Source organism: Typopeltis vanoorti, chromosome 10 (genome assembly GCF_054136105.1).
Source record: "Typopeltis vanoorti isolate ZY-2024b chromosome 10, IOZ_Tvanoo_1.0, whole genome shotgun sequence".
Taxonomy (NCBI): Eukaryota; Metazoa; Arthropoda; class Arachnida; order Uropygi; family Thelyphonidae; genus Typopeltis; species Typopeltis vanoorti.
Window position 1 is genome coordinate 34325427 of NC_143558.1, and position 17869 is coordinate 34343295.

At 35.4% G+C, this 17869-nt stretch overlaps 1 protein-coding gene across 1 annotated transcript in view; it reads right to left on the reverse strand.

The window, feature by feature from the left end:
• The window catches only part of spn-E (tudor domain containing 9 protein spindle E), a 469695-nt gene that overhangs the window by 299954 nt on the left and 151872 nt on the right, over positions 1-17869 (reverse strand). The window contains exon 11 of the mRNA XM_090399558.1: positions 9870-9927. Coding sequence (XP_090255684.1) covers positions 9870-9927 — 58 coding nt within the window. The remainder of the gene's footprint in view (positions 1-9869; positions 9928-17869) is intronic.

Below are 17869 nucleotides of genomic sequence, written 5' to 3' on the forward strand. Positions count from 1 at the left end.
TTTAACTTCTGACCCGGCTCTCAGATCCATATGTTAAAACTGGTTTGAACACTGTCTTGTATACAGCTAATTTAGTGTTCGACTAATTTCTCCCTTATTCCATATGAATTTATTCAATTGACTTCCCACATCAGCTTTGCTGATTCTGTTGTCTATTTCTATATTTAATTTATCATCTTCACTAAAAATCGTGCCCAAGTAGCTGAAATGTTTTATTTGTTCCACAAGTTCTCCATTCACAACACAGTTGACATTTTCAACGATTCTGCCTATTTTCATTGTCTGTCTTTTTATTGCTGACCTTCATATCATATCTATTACAACAGTTATTCAATTTAGTCAGAGAATCTTGCAGACTTTTAGCAGATTTATTTAGAAGTATAACATCATCCGCAAAAAAGCAAAGAGCTGACATTAACATCTCCAATTTTGATAGCATGTTTAATACCACTTTCCTTCATAATGTGATCCATATAGATAATGAATAACAGAGGAGATAATGTACATCCTTGTCTCACACCAGATTTAACATTAAACCATCTTCCTGTACTTCCTTCAATTCTAACTGCTGACTCACAACTCAAATAAAAACTAAGTATTGCTTGATATAATGCCCCATTGACACCATATAACTGCAGTATATTGAATTGCTTCTCTCTTGGCACCTTGTCATATGTCTTTCCCAGATCGACAAAACTTAAATACAGATCATTGTTATATTCCCATGATTTCTCGATTTTTTGTCGTAAAGTGAAGATCTGATCCTGACAGCCTCTATTTGGCCTGAATCCAGCTTGTTCTTCACCAAGCTTTTCTTCCACAATTCCTCTCAATCGTTTCTCAAGTATACTTGCATAGATCTTGCCAGGAACACTCAATAGGGAAATACCTCTGTAATTCTCACATTGTTTTATTTCCCTTTTTATATATGGGTACTATGAGAGCTCTACTCCAATCATCGGGAATTCGTCCCTCTGTCCAGGCTTTCTGAACTATGCAGTGCAGCCACTGTAAGGCTTTTATACCACCATACTTCAGCATTTCTGGTCAAATATCTACTCCTGCTGCCTTTCCACATTTCAAGCCTTTGATGGCTTTTTCTACTTCAAGTATGGATATGTATTCCTGACTGCATGCCTGGTCAGTGTCCATGTCCTGAGCAGAAATCCAACAGATATTTGCCATTATTATTAGCTTTGTTCTTTTCTCCAAATTTTCCCAAAATATTTTTGTATGTCTCAATCATTTCCTACTCTGCTATTTAGATCCCCAACAAGGACCAACTTTTCCTTTTTCATTGTGTCAGTTGCTTTTCCTAAAGTCTCAAAAAATTCCTCCACTTCTACCTTAGTAAAACCTTCTGTGGGTACAAATAAGTTTTTGTTCAGTTCCCCATTCTCATATTTGCCCACATTACTCTACTTGAGACTGACTGCCATTCAAGAAGATTAGCCTCGTATTTTGTTTGTTGAATATTATGGCTACTCCTTTTCCTTGATTGTCATTGCCTGAATATAACATTTTGTATTTATTGCTCAGAAAGATATCACCAGTTTTTATGTTTTTTGTTTCAGTCACCCCTATTATGTCGATCTGGTACTTATCTAAATTCCTCAGCTAGCTCCATTTCTTTGCCATTCAGGCTTCTTATGTTGATAGTACATAAGAAGATACCGATTTTTAACTCTGGTGATGTTGAGTTGGGGTGTGTTTTCAGATTTGTTCCAGTAGCTGACTTTTCGCTATTCGTCCTGGTTCCCTGGCGAAAACAACTGGGGCCTTGTTAAACCAGGCGACGCCCCAGCCAGCATGAAATTTTGTCATGTTGTACCATCATTTTTTTATTTTGGTTTAACCAATAAGAATACAGTTTGGTCAGCTAAATCCCAAATTGCCAGCCCATCCTCGTTCGTTCAGTATCCAAGTAGATACCCAACAGGGTGCAACACGAGAAGGTAGTATTACCACGAGAAGGTAGTATTTCAGTAGTATTACTCGTAAGAACAAAACTAACAACCATTCAAATGTTACTGAGATACTAAATTCTACTTTTCTTATCGCATCAAGTTAATCCTATCACATACAAAATTACAAAAAGATCTCTTCTAAACAATTCTTCTTACTCACAAACAAGGTTAACTTTCTGATTAGAGACTGTTCACAGAGTTCCTTAGAATAAAGTTCTAATTTTCACAATCGTAAACAATCTTCTTTCTTCTAATGAACATTCACACAAAATTAGAGCAATTACACCTTACCGACTTTTTCTGCGTCGTTCTGCACCACGTGTTTGTCTGGATATTTCTCATCTATTTTTTGCTGTTTATACGCCAATGTAAGGGTTACGCTATCTTCATTCTTTCTGCGGAAATGGACTCAAAATCTTTGCGTTTCAGGAACAACTCGATGGGGCTTTTCAGCCCCATCGAGTTGATTCTGCTAGGACTGGAATTTTTACCTTCAGCTTGCATAGAATCCAGTTTCATTTCTTTACGAACGCTCGCTGCCCGACATCACAGACTTCACCCCCCCCACACACGAAACTGCCCACCAACTTCCGAACCATCCAACAGGAAAACGATACGACAAGAGACCAAGAGAATGCCGTGTTCCAGGCTCAATCCCCTTTTATACTCCTATAGAGTGCCCTCTTTTTCAGTCCCTTTTTGCACACGATCCTTACTAATTTCACCCTTTGGCTTATCCTTCGTTTCTACAACGCTGATATACTCTGATTCATGGAATACATGGTTACGTGATTTTCCGAATAAGCTATACCTGCCAGCGTTACGCTGTACGCTTGTAGCTTTAGGCCTTCCAGGAATTAATACTTAACAGCTTTATGATGACTCACAATAGATTTTACATAGCTTAAGTAAGGCTTAAATTTAATTCACATTATCCCTCTTTTTTTTAGACATACAAAATGAAATCTCAAATTAATCACAATAGCTTAAATATAAGGTGCTTAAATAAAGAATACAAATTTTTACATAAATTGAGGAAGTTTCACTTTTAATTATAACTGATGTGCAGGTATTTCTCTATGGTTTCAATTTTTATATGTTAGACCCTAAATGAATGATTTCTTTCCAAGATTCCTTCCTTCAGGATCTAACACAAGTGGACCTGCCATAATTATTCTTATTCTTGCTTGCCATATAGCAGAATTCCCTCACATTATCCTTGGCCTGACCAGCTAATCTTTTCTCATACTCCACCTTTTCTTTCTTTACCACATCTGTCCCCTTCCTAGCCTGTACTCTATAATCTATGGATCTGATTACCACCAACTGTCTTGTACCTCCTCTATAAGATTTTCTTTTCCAACACAGATTGCTTGATTTCATGATTTATCCATTTCACTCCTACTCCATTTACTCACACTTAACCAATAGTATACAGTTATACATTGCTTGTGTCAGATACTGCCTTATGAATTTCCATGTACTGTCAACCTATTGATGCTAGTTGACTACACAGCTTCCCATATTCATCCACCTTATACTTTCCATTATATATATACATATATTATAGTTTCACCAATTCCTAAACAAGTATCTAATGATCACTTTCACCAACTGGCAGCAGTGTTAATACCTCATTAAGAACTATATCTTATGAAGTTATCAAAACATCCAAAACACAAAAACCTCCAGTTTCTTCAATTATATGCTACTTAAGATATTTATCCCTTAGAAATTCAGACTCACTCTCCTTGTTCTAGTACACAATCTCCTCCTTCCATTCTATGTTCCTGCAATTAAAGTCTCCCATTAGGATAACCTTTTTACATGCCCAACCAATCTTCCTGAACACATCACAATCAGTATTCTCTACATTCTCTGGCCTATAGCAGCATCCTATCAGATATACCAACCTGTTAATTTCAACTTCAAACCATTGCACGTGTGCACAAAATCTGCACATATACTATCAACTTCCACAGTTTGTGAACACAATTCCTCTGCAATCGTTACTAGTACTCACCGTTCCACTTTTTCATCTTCCTATCCTTCTGGAAAATTGTATATCCTTCCATTTCTAGTGCTAACAGCACATCAATCTTTAGACACCTAAGTTCCACTTATGCTGATTATCTTTAGGCTTACTGACTCAATCAGTGCAACACTCAGCTCTCATATTCCAAATACTCCTTATCATTTATATACAAACATAACAATCCCATGTCTAACTGCCATTCATACCAGTCTCATTCTTACTTTTATGCATTCCATCACCTTGTAATGCTACAACCACATCTTCCACTTCACATCCAATTTCTTTCTGTCATACAACTAGCTTATCTGTGCTCTCCTGCTTCACTAGCATCCTCATATCATTAGTTACATTAACTTCTTGATTCTGTGCCTTCTCAGCAAACAATAGCTTTTCTAATTGTGCATCACCAAATACATTTAATTTTTCCTTCTCTGCAAAAGCACCAGATATCTATTTCAATGTTCCACCAGGAAAGCATGTTTTGTATACTTTAATAGTCATTAAAATTCTAATGATTGAATCCCCATACGAAGATTTTATTATCCTTCGAATCTTTGTTTGTAATACTAACTTCCTCCTTCTCATTCACATCAAGCGAATCTCTTCCTAGGATTACTAAAATTAAGGGGATATTAAATCCCACATAGTTTTAAAACCGAATAAGAAACTCAAAGATAGGAATCAGAGAGTTTCTTGCCGAATATAGTAAACTATAAAGTATCGGCGAACACTAGCGTTAGCCAATGCAAGTGATCCTAGTACGTGGTACAATCTCGGGCAACTCGTTGCAAAGGTGAGTAAAGTTCAGATCGCTATTCTTAGGTATTTTCCATAATGTAAAAACGCATTTCCTAGGAAATGTATGCTGTTATTACATTATGGAGGGAGGTCACCACCCAGACCGGTTTCAGCCTTTTTAGAGGCTTCATCAGTGAGTGGCTAGACCTAATACCGAAGTGTATAGCGAAACTCTCCGATTCCTATCTTTGAGTTTCTTATTCGGTTTTAAAACTATGTGGGATTTAATATCCCCTTAATTTTAGTAATGTTTTCATTGCCGAAATGAAGCTTATTAGCTCTTTATACTTAAGTAACTTAATGGTTGCACCTACTTGGACAACTCGTTCGCAGAGTATATAAGTTCTTTTCGCTATACACTTCGGTATTAGGTCTAGCCACTCACTGATGAAGCCTCAAAAAAGGCTGAAACCGGTCTGGGTGGTGGCCTCCCTCCATAATGTAATAACAGCATACATTTCCTAGGAAATGCGTTTTTACATTATGGAAAATACCTAAGAATAGCGATCTGAACTTTACTCACCTTTGCAACGAGTTGCCCGAGATTGTACCACGTACTAGGATCACTTGCATTGGCTAACGCTAGTGTTCGCCGATACTTTATAGTTTACTATATTCGGCAAGAAACTCTGATTCCTATCTTTGAGTTTCTTATTCGGTTTTAAAACTATGTGGGATTTAATATCCCCTTAATTTTAGTAATGTTTTCATTGCCGAAATGAAGCTTATTAGCTCTTTATACTTAAGTAAAAGTCTTCCTAGGATATTTAATCTCATCCTTCAGATGCTTCATTTCTTATACTTTTCATTAACTCTTGCCTAAGCTCTTCCATGTTCCCTTTTTTATCATGACTAACACTTCCATGCGACTTCCGTTCTGTTGACCACTGGCAATGCTGGCTCCAATTTCAAAATGCTCCGGCCTATGAATACACTCTTTCACACATTAAAGTTTAAAAAAAACAGTCCATAAATCTTTCAATATTTTGGTGCATACACCAAATAATTTGTGTGGCACATCCACTTGTAAAAATCCCAGGCAGAACTTAATCTTTATGCTGAAGCTTTTTGCACTCCAGATAAGCATTTCTTTACAGACAGGATTTTCAGAAAGAAGCAGTAGGAATAAACAAAATTCCAACAACAAACACTACTGAAGAACACATCCAGCATGAAAAAATGTGAAGCACAATTATATGATAAAAAGTCAACTATACATCACTTAAAAACACTTGTCTTAGCACAAGTTAAATACACTACCAAATATAATTATATATATTTTTTTTTATAAGGAATGCAATAATTAATAAATTTACTTAGTGATAATTTTTGGATAGCTAACTCTCCCTGAAGCACATATTATAGTGAATTCATTAATTATAATCAAACTTCGGGTGACACTAACTAGTCCCAACTGAAAGGCGACAGCATCAATAATATAATAAAGAAAATTTTCTGAACAATAAAATATTTGAAAGAAAATTCACAAAAAAAAATAAAGAAATCGTTGATAGGAAGCCTTCTAACTTCCTATAGATATAAGGCACTATATAAAGTTTCCTCCCACACACACCAGACCATAACTTATACTTCACAAAAATTTGAATTCTTATTTTCATTCTTTATCCAAGAATAAACAAAGAAGTTATGACAATATTTCATGTGTAAGCTTTTGTTTCTTCATGCTTCAGTGAAGGATAAAATGAGAATGTAATTGTTTTGTATAGTATAATTTATCATTATGAATATCCTGTATGTCCTTGAGATTCTATATATCAAGAATTGATGAAAAGTCACTATATCAAAACTTCCCTTACCAGGAAGTTTCCCCCCACCCCGTTGGTCCTATAAGTTTGTATAGTATGAGGTGATTCACTTTCAAATCATAAAAAAAAAAAATGTATGTTATTAAAATTGTGAAGCAATTTGGCTTAGTTTAAAAGAGCATGTAAACCACACTAATGATCATAAAAGGCAACCCCACTCGCAATCATAATCTTTAATGCAGAATAAGAATGCGATGCCAGATTAGCTTTATCTGTAGGCGAGTGATGTGAAAGTTGTACAATCCATTGTACAACTTTCACATCACTGTGAAAGAGAGAGAGATGGAAACAAGTTGAAAAAGTTGCAACCAACAATCATAGCAGATGACTAAATTGGATAAAAGGTAAATTTATTGAACATGGCTAAAATTTTCAGAATCAAATGTGGGACTTCACTGATGGTGTTTGTGAACTTCATTAGTCCTGACTATATGCAAGTTCTAGTCTTATTTATCATCCCTGATTTCTGACCAAAAAGCAAGCAGTAAGCATACATACATGATACAGTATAAACATGCGCTGCTTCTTAGTTGAAGAGCATGTATGGCTCTTCAACTAAGAACCAGGGCATTTGAATCCCATCATGGGCATAGACGTTTTGGAAATGTCTATAGGTTGGTAGATGAATTTTGTTGCCTGGTGAAATCACCACCTCTTATTGGAGCCCAAAATGGATTAAAAAAAGTTCAACATTTGGCTTCCGGAGTGGATTATTTAACCATCATCTCGCCCAGTACTAATACTAATGTACTGTAGACTAACAACCTTTTGTGTGTGGGATTTGCATTAAAAAATATATATGTGTGTATTATATTTGTCAGGTCTCTGATTAATCAATTCTTACATTTCAGTCTTTTAAAGCATTCCTAACTGCAGCAACCAACCTAACTATATCTTGATCTTCCTTTGGATTTTTTTCCTGCCATTATTGCTAACACACTTGTTTTGTTAATCATCCGTAAGAGACTATACTATCTTAGTGTATCACAGCTTATACATTCTTGAATATTAACAATGTCACATCACCATTTTTAATTTGCTTCTGCCAATGATACCATCTACTAATTTCTCTAATTGTCCTTAAAACCTTCATACCCAAGGCCTCTAGTCTTTGTTCAATTAGTTTTATTGATCAGAAATAATTGTATCAATGTTATATCTCATTAATTTTAATGGGAAATGATTCTCATTGCCTTGTGCAAGATCACCATTCTACTTACTGGAAGCCTTGACTAGCTTGAAAAAACTTCATTTTTGGTACAGGATTTCAAGATTATCTAACCCTCAGCCCATGAAATGTATAGCACAATAACATGACAAGTGTACAATTTCATGGAAGGAACAAAATCTTGTTTGAATTCAAAAAGTCTATACAATAAAGAATTAAATTCAGTTACCTCCCTGCCGATGGTAGGGAGGTAACTGAATCAGTTGAGATAGTTGAGTTACTGAGTGAGCACTTTGCAAAAGTATATCATCCAGGTGGTGACATTGCAGAAACGAATAAACCAGTAGATTATATGGGAATTGTGGTTAATGAAGTGGAGGTGAGTAGTCTATTGCATAACCTCAATGTCAATTCATCTGTGGGATTGGATGGTATACCAGCTCGTGTTGTACGAGAAGCAGCTAAAGAATTGTCAGTACCCTTGACCATATTGTTTAATTTGAGTCTCGGGTCTGGGTTAGTCCCGAGCGGGTGGAAAGAGGGGAAAATAGTTCCACTGCATAAAGGTGGTTCCAAGACTGCTGTTGTAAATTACCGACGAATTAGCATATCAGGAATCATTGTCAAGGTCTTAGAGAAATTAGTCAAGAAAAGAATACAGGATTGTATAGATGAAAATGGGATATTGTATGGGGGACAACATGGTTTTGTGAAGGGTAGATCATGCCTCAGTAACTTGCTCACGTTTTATAACCCAGTGTCGGCTGAACTGGATAGGGGTAATGGGTTTACAGTGATACTACTGGACCTTGCCAAGGCCTTTGATAGGATACCACATGGAACTCTAATCAGTAAACTGGAGCAGATGGGTATAGATATAGGGTTGGTGAGATGGATAAGAGGGTGGTTGAAGGAGAGATATCAAAGAGTGGTTTATTCAGGAGTGGAGTCTAAAAGACGTCTTGTGACTAGTGGAGTGCCACAGGGCTCTGTTCTTGGACCACTGCTTTTCAATTTGTTCATCAATGATATTGGAAAGGATCTGAGAGGAAGTGTTCACTTGTTTGCTGATGATGCAAAGTTGCGTAGAGCAATTGTGTGTGCACAAGATGTCAAAATTTTACAGGATGATTTGGATAGTTTGGAGGACTGGGCTAGGAAAAATGGATGTCAATTTAATGTGGCAAAGTGTAAGGTTATGCACTTTGGGGTGAAAAGAATAGCAGCAGTATATCACATTGGTGGAATCATACTCCAGGAGATTGAAGAGGCCAGGGATTTGTTAGTGTTGGTGGATAGGGAATTGAAGTTTAGGGGGCACATTGCAAAAGTAACTAAAACAGCTCACCAAATCACTTGGCTTCTGAAAAATACTTTAACATGCAGAGACAAACAAGTTGTTGTTCCTCTGTATCGAGCCTTGATAAGACCCCATCTGGACTTCTGTGCCCAGCTATGGGCACCAGGGTTTCTTTGTGATGGGGAGGAAGTGGAGAGGGTCCAGAGACGAGTGACCAAGATGATAGCAGGTCTGTGGAATGAACCTTATGAGAATAGGTTGAAGATTTGTGGGTTGCAGAAATTGGACGATAGGCGAAGGAGGGGTGATATGATTGAGACATTCAAGTTACTGAAGGGTTCTTATAAGATTGATCCAGAAGATATTTTTGATAATATGACTGGTGATGGGAGGACTAGGGGCCATGCATGGAAGCTGGGCAAGAGTGTGGTTGACAAGGGTGTTAGAGCTAGGTTCTATACTTGGAGAGTGGTAAATGAGTGGAATAAGCTTCCAGAGTCTGTTGTGGGTGCTACGACCGTGAATGAGTTCAAGGCAAGGTATGATAGATACTGTGTGAATGTTGAATAGTTGTTCTTGACATGATGTTATTGCCTCCCTCGATGAGTCTGTCGACTCCTTGGAGTTTCCCGGAACAATAATAATAATAATAATAAAAATATGTATTCCAACTGGCATACAATTTCTTCCAAAACAAAATTTAAAAAGCTAAATGCATGTATTTAAATATTCCTAATCAGAATATAACATGTTTAATTCGTGACTTATTTCTTACTTTCTTGCAGCTTGATCTGGCCTTAATTTGTTTTCCATTTGAATAATTTCATCATAACCTATTTTAAAAAATAAATGTTCAATTTATAGCTGAAACATCAATTTATGTTGATATATACAGTATATATAAATAAAAAGTATTTATATATACTGTATATATCAATATAAATGATAAATATATTAAAAAATATATTGTCAACAGACAGAAAAAATACCATAAACAACCTCTTAAAATAAGAATGTTTTAAAAAAAATTATAATGTAATACAATCTCTCAAAACTACCAAATAAAAGTCCAATAACAATGATTCACAAAGAAAATTAATAAATCACATTATATCTTTGATCGTTGTGGTTTATATCATTTTTAAAACAAAAATGGTGCTTGGCCACACGAAGGAAGACCTTGGTTTTGAATCTAGTCGGCGACTAGAAGAAATTTTTCTAAGCCTTTTTTTGACCAGTTCCCGAGTTAGTCAACCTCTGGCACAGGCAAGCAAGTTTTTTCTCCTGGAAACTCTGGTTTTTCGTCCTGTAAACTCAAGAAAATCTACCGTAGAACCCATGTTATTTCAGACCTTAAATACAAGTGTTTAATGTTCATGAGTCCATTTAATGTCCATTATGGACCATGAGATGGCAGTACTTGTTGAGCCATCTCTCTTTACTGCGTGCCGCTTAATTAGTGATAGCCTTGTGCCAGCTATCTCTGATTGGGTACCAGTGGAGATTGAACTGCCCACTCTGTCTCCAAAAGTTGGAGGGGGTTAAAACAGCCTTGCCTACTCTCTATATACGGGAATAAAAAGGTGTTAGCTGATTTTTTTTCCTTTTCAATATTTAGGTTTTCTTGTGTGTTCAATTTACAGCTGAAACATCTAAAAATTACAGCTAATCATAAACTGTGCAAAAGCCTACAAAAGTATTCAAGCTTATGGTTATTTCCTATACTTAATTACATAATGACATAACTACAATATATGTCAGCTACACACATCTCCTGCCAGTTTGTTTTATGGGAATAAGAACTAATTTCCAGCAGCAGTTTCATTAATAATCTGAAAAACAGTAATGGTCACTTCTAAACGATACTCATTTACGGAACATGATGGTGCAATCATACTGTAATAATTTACTAATTTAAACCTCATAAAGTCAAGAAGTTATAATCTTGTTTAGAGCAGGCCTTCAAATACCAATGCATTACACATAGGATTCATATACAGGAGGCTTTTTGCAATAAACAAAAGGTCTGCAAGTATGAATCATGTAAGGCATAGATGAAAGCAGAATTATCTAACCCTTAGTTAAAAACTTATAGTACTAAGGAACTGTAGCTTTGAAAGCTTTTAAGGGTGGGATATATAAGCAGTAGCTTTTATCAACTTTTCTATCAAAGGAAGCTTAAATGTTTAATGGGACTGTGTGTTCTGTAATTGAATATGAATATAAACAGGAAATTTAACTTCCTTAATGTGAACTTCATAAGTATTTGACCAGCTCTAATTTAACAGAAACAACCACTATTAAGATATGCTTTTCAGTTATATACATGTACGTAAATCACTTAATTTAAATATATCTTGCCTTACATTAGCAATTTCAAACATCTCTTATATGAATTGCTTGCTAATCATAAACTGTGCAAAGCCTACAAGCTTGTGATTATTTTCTATACTTTCTGAAATGGTATATTCACAGTTAAAAAAAAAAAATGCATATATATATACACGAAAACAGATTACCTTTAATCGTCATCATTTACATGGTCTTTTTAAACACATGTGAGAGAGTCCGTTTTTTTGAGAGTTCTTTCAAAACCGGCTCTGCAGCTTTTACACATGCTTTGTTGCTTTCGAAATGGCAGCCTCATAGTGGTTTCTGAGCTGAGGAAACAGCCAGAAATCGCATGGTGCGAGATCAGGACTGTATGGAGGGTGTGGTAGGATATCTGTGTTGTTGTTGTTCTGCAAAACATCCACTACACAACTAGCAATATGTGGCCTTGCATTATCGTCGTGCAATAAGAAGCCATTCTTCAGCAATGGACGCTTCCTTTTGACGTGCTTGATGATAATCGCTGCTGTGTTGATCATTGTCTTTGTGATGGACGTTGAAGGTCTTCCCTCATGTTCAAGATCTTCCACATTTTGCCTTCCTTCCTTAAAAGTTTTATGCCAGTGAAAAACACTTGCCCTCGACATTGCTTCATCATGGAAAGCTTCGCGTATCATGTTAAAAGTGTCCGATGCCGATTTTTGCAAACGCACACAAAATTTAATCTCATAACGCTGTTCCAAGGACACTTCCATTTCGAAGACTGGTTGCACCTCGTAGGCACGCCAATGAGCACCTGCGTTTAGTCACGTGACACTCTGGCACATCAGCCCGTATACGCCATCTATCAACCTCTTTTGTTAATACATAGAGCAACATTTCTTTATTCCACAGAAATTAATATTGTGATGAGTGGTTTCGCCACAGTAAAATTAGTCTTATTACTTATTGAACAGCCCATGTATATTGAAACTGACTAGGTTCACTTCAGTAATCTGTCTCATGAGGATTATAATTGCACTTAAATTACACTTAAATCGTGTTAAATATACAGAGCATGAACTACATTATTCAAGCTTTGTCTAATATCTGATCTCTTCAGATCAATTCTAGCATATTTACATATGGGTTCACTTTTCCCAGTCATGATTGTACTCTATTACAGTAATGTAAACATTAATCATTTTTAAAAAGTGTACAAATATATAGTATGTCCATGTTTGATAATAAAGCAAGATAGAGGAAGGTGCACATATGTACAATGCAGGCCATTTGTCCTGCAGAAATCACTTTCATCACCAGAAGAGATAGTCAGTGCATGAAATCTGTATGGTAAAGGCAATGATTCTTCACAAACAGAATTAGCTTCAACCTCGTTCTGTGCTGATTTTTTTCTTCTGACAACATAATCAGTGATTAAACTTTGCGATGATGATTTTACTAATTTTTTATACAGCTCGCGATATCCAGACATACAGTTCTTCAGCTCACGTTGGAATTTAAAGGCTCGTTCAGAATTTCTGTCATTAACAAGATGATTTTCCAATTTATTGCAGTTCAAGACCTTCTCGAATTATATTTGCGTAATGGGGACAGGTTTTTCTTCTGCTTCACTATCGTTTTCTGGATCTTCGACAATATTTAAAGTTAATCGATATCCAATAATATCATCACTTAAGGTATTATCCACAAGCAATTCGTCTACATCATTCTGGCTAAACATATCAAAACCTTCTCCAATTTCATGTGCCAAAATAATGATTTCAGCTGATAATGTTGATGTTTAAATGGTTGCACTGTTTGCAACACATCCAGGCCAAGCTGCTTTCCAGCAGGCATTTAAAATTTGTGGTCTAATTTCAGCGATAGCAGATGCAACATGATTTAAACAGTCCAAAATAGAAATTTTTTTTTTTCCAAACGTCAGTTACTGTTAATGATTCTTCTAGTTTATCCAGTATAAATTGAAAAGTGTAGTTAATATAATATTTTTTGAAAGCAGCAATTATGCCTTGATCTAGTGACTGAATAATGCTTGTTGTATTGGGTGGAAAAAACACTACCTCACATCTGGATGTTCTAAATGAGGATGACTTGGTGCGTTGTCAACAATTAATAAAACTTTAAAATCTAGAGCTTTTTGCTTCATATATATTTCCACTTCTGGTACAAAGCAATTATTGAACCAGTTAGTAAATACAAGTTGTTACCCAGGCCTTTGTATTAGCCATCCAATGTACTGGCAGCTGTTTTAGATCTTTGCCTTTTAGAGAACGTGGTCTTAAAGATCTATTTACTAGGAGGGGTTTCAACATTCAATCCCCTAATGCATTGCTACAGTAACAACGTTACTCAATCTTTGCTTGCATTAAACCCACTTGCTTTTTCCTCAGATTTTGCAATGCAAGTTCAACTAGACATTTTCTTCCAAAACAATCCTGTTTCGTCAGCGTTAAACACTTGATTGGGACAATATCCACCATCTTCAATCATTTTGGCTAACTTCTCTTGAAAATTTTTAGCTGCTTCTTCATCTGCTGCAGCAATGTTGCCTGTAATCTTCATGTTATGAAGTGCATTCCTTTTTAAAAACCCGGTTAGCCATCCTTTGGTAGCCGAAAATTCTTTATCAGCATAGGAAGCGGAAGTATATGGCTCCAACTGCTTCATCTGTTCATGAAACCGAAGCTTTTTGTTTAATTAAATAACCATTTATAGGAATTCTCTTTTGAGTTAATTCTTCAATCCAAATTACGAGCCCTCGTTCCGTTTTTTTCTAATAAAGCATCTCTTGAGTACGATGATAATTTGGCACTTAGTTTTGTGCCAGAAATAAACAGATTTTCTTATTGCTACTTCATTCTTTTTAACTGCTCTTATAGTAGATTCGCCTAAATTAAAATGTTTACCAATCACCGTAGATACCTCTCCTTTTGCTAAGCGATCTAAAATTGCAATTTTCATTTCCAAAGAAATTGCTTTTCTTTCTACATTGGGCCAAATTAAATATATATGTATGTGTATATGTGTACATTGGGCCAAATTAAATCTTTAAAATAAAAATTAGCAAAATTTAGACTTACGATAATGAAAAGACAAACACGCGCATGCAAAATTAAACTATCATGGACACTAACTGCTTACACGTTATACCAGAATGTGCTGCAACACACTGTTCATTATGTACAAGGGGAAACCTCGAATTTGAATGAAATATGCACCGCATAACTTCAAAATTGCATAAAAGAGAGACCCGAGTGCACATGTGTATATATACAAGAGACAGACACACACACACACACACACACACACATATATACACACATATATAAATATATTTACACTAAAATATACATTGAACAAGTGATCATTACTGTACTGAGAAACTGAGATGAAATTAGAGGAAAGTTAATATTATCCCAAGACCCCATGGAGTCAAGGACTCACTAAGAGGTCTTTTTTTGTAATACACACACAGCTCATCATACTGTGCCTTAAACACACTCAAATTCTCTGCAGATACACTCTCAGGCAAGGCATTCCAATAATAAGACAAAAACCTACCAATAATTTCTGATTAGGGTCCAGACTAGTAATTACTAGTACTGTCTCAAAAAAAACACAGAGAGAAAACACATACTGCAAATAGATAAAATACAGTAAATTCCATTTCATTCTTTCTTTGATAATTTGACATACCCTTTAATAAAAAATTTAATTTCACAACAAATAAATACAATCATAACCCAGAGTTACATCACCATTGAAAAGAAGTAAGTTTTAAAATAAACCAAAGTTAAGCAACTGATTAGATTAAATACACAAACACTATTAAAGAAAAAAATGAAAGTTTGAAAATAAGAACCAAACCTTTGAGAATCAGCCAGAGAGGCATGTGGTGATGGAGATGTATCGAAGGAGATAGAAAAATCAGAACTCCATGGCATACTCAGGAAGTTAAATAGGAAGTCAAAGAAAAGAAGAAAGCACATCAAAAGCTCCTGACAAGTAAATCAGCTTGTGCTCTTAGAGAATACAGAGAAAAATGTAAAAAAGCAAAGCACTGTGTAAAACTAGCTAACAATAAGTCATGGGAAGACTGGTAAGAACATAGAAAACAAACATCACGAAGTCTTTTCTTTTATGGTTACACGGTGATCAGCATTCGTTTTAAAAATTTATGGAATTTACAACCATGTTAAAAAAAATTTTTTATTATCCCGACATTTCGATCTTCACATCAAGATCATCTGGAGCATACATCAATATACAAGACAAGCTAAGTTACATTATTAACTGTAAGCTAAAGAAACAATGATTCAATCACGTTATTCTACTGGCATGACCTCTAGTTAAAAAAAAAAAAAAAAAAAAAAAAAAAAAAAAAAAAAAAAAAAAAAAATTACATCAAGCTAAATTCTATTTACGATGACAGGAATAAACATTCTTTCATATGGTTTTCTTTCAGAAACAATGATGTCTTATTTTTAGTATTACAATTCTTATTTTTGCTTTTAAGATACTGGATATTTTACAGTCCTGTTTATAGTTGTTCTTAGTGAGGAATGTTCCGTGGCTCAAATACATACCTTCCATATGTTTGGGATTTTTAGACCATCATTATTATTCAGATTGGGGTGGCTGATAATAATCTCACATGCTTCTTTAAATTTCCGTTCATACCATGTTTTAGTGCAATGTAGACAGCTAGTGCTTTTCCAGTCAATTCCGTGTAAGGTATTCAAGGCATGATCAGAAAGGCCAGCTTCACCATAATTATTATATTTAATGTGTCAGTTATGTTCTTTTTGTCTGATTGGAATTGGGCGTCCTGTTTCTCCAATATATGGTACGTTGCAAGTACAATAAATCTGGTATACTCCAGGGTAGGCTAGTGGAGAGAGTGGGTCTTTGGATGAGTTGAGTAAGTTTTTTAATTTTGCAGGAGGTTGAAAGGTGGCTTTGAGGTTGTATTTTTGTATCTGTTTATTTAGTCTGATGTTCCTTTAATGTAGGGAATGGTTATAATTTTACTGTAGTCTGGTTTGTCTTTGTTTTTACTGAGGTTTTGTAGAGAATTTTGTTAATAGTGTTTTGGCTGTATCCGTTTTTTTTTGTAAAGTATTAATGATAATTTTAAATTAGTCTTTCAGTGCCTGTTCGTTGGAACAGATCGTCTGAGCCCAGTTTTTTAGGGTGTTGATGACACCTAGTTTTTGTGTTGGGTGGTGGTAGGAGTTTATGTGTATATATTGTCTCGTATGTGTCAGTTTTCGGTAAACAGTGAAGGAAAGATTGCCAGAGGGAAGACGTGTGACAAGTGTATCCGGAAATGGAAGTATGTTGTGTTTTTCAATTTCAATTGTATGCGTTTGTGTTGTCTGTTTAGGTGGCTAAGGAATGTGTATAATGTGTGTGGTGGCCATGGGACCAGATCATGAAAACATCGTCAACATATCTAAGCCAGACTTTGGGTTTTAGAGGGGAGGAACCTAAGGCAAGTTGCTCAAAATGTTCCATGTAAAAGTCAGCAATGGGGGGGGGGGGTAATGGCAAGCCCATGGTTGTGCCTTTTTTTCTGTAATACTTTTTCTGTGGTACCAGCTATTTCAAGTGAGCACTGTAAAAGCTTTCGGATAATGTCATTACTTTCTGATGGATCAGCATTGTCATTTACAATAAGATTTTTAAATCTATTGTTTAGTTCATGTTGGAATATATCTTTTTTAATGTTGAGTTCGTGTACATCTGTTTTGCTTTGATCTTTGAAACATTTTTCTTCTTTTTGGCAGTTTATTTGAATCTTACTGCTAATCATACGATGGTCACTTCCAATGTTGAAGGTATTCATAACAGAGCAGTCTTGAAAGATTTTTTTCTTATTGCTGAGGATAAAGTCAATTTCACTAGCTTGCCAAAGAATTCATGATGTATTCTTGGGCAAGAATTTGCAGAAAACCTTTTTCTGCAAATTCTTGAAAGAATTTGAAAGAAAACCTTTTTCTGCAAATTCTATTAATCTTGCTCCTCTATCATCTCTCCCCATATCCAAAATTTCCCATTGAGCTTTCATCTGATTGTTGTATACCAATTCTAGCATTAAAGTTTCCCATTACAATTCTGAAATAATGTTTTCCTTTATTGTAGAGTTGGGATACATCATGATAGAAGGCTTCAATTTCTTCCTCAGTATGACTTATTGTTGGTGCAAGACTTTGTTGATCTTAAGAGTATCTTTTTGAGATTTGAACAACATACTTGCTATTCGATCAGATATACTGTCAAATTCTATTATACTGTTCTTCAATTTTTTCTTCATCATGAATCCAACTCCACTGATTCTTTCCTTATTTTGACCCTATAATATAGTATGTCTCCGTTTCTTAATTGAAGAATTTCTTCACCATTACATCTAACTTCACACAGTCAAAGAATGTCCCATTT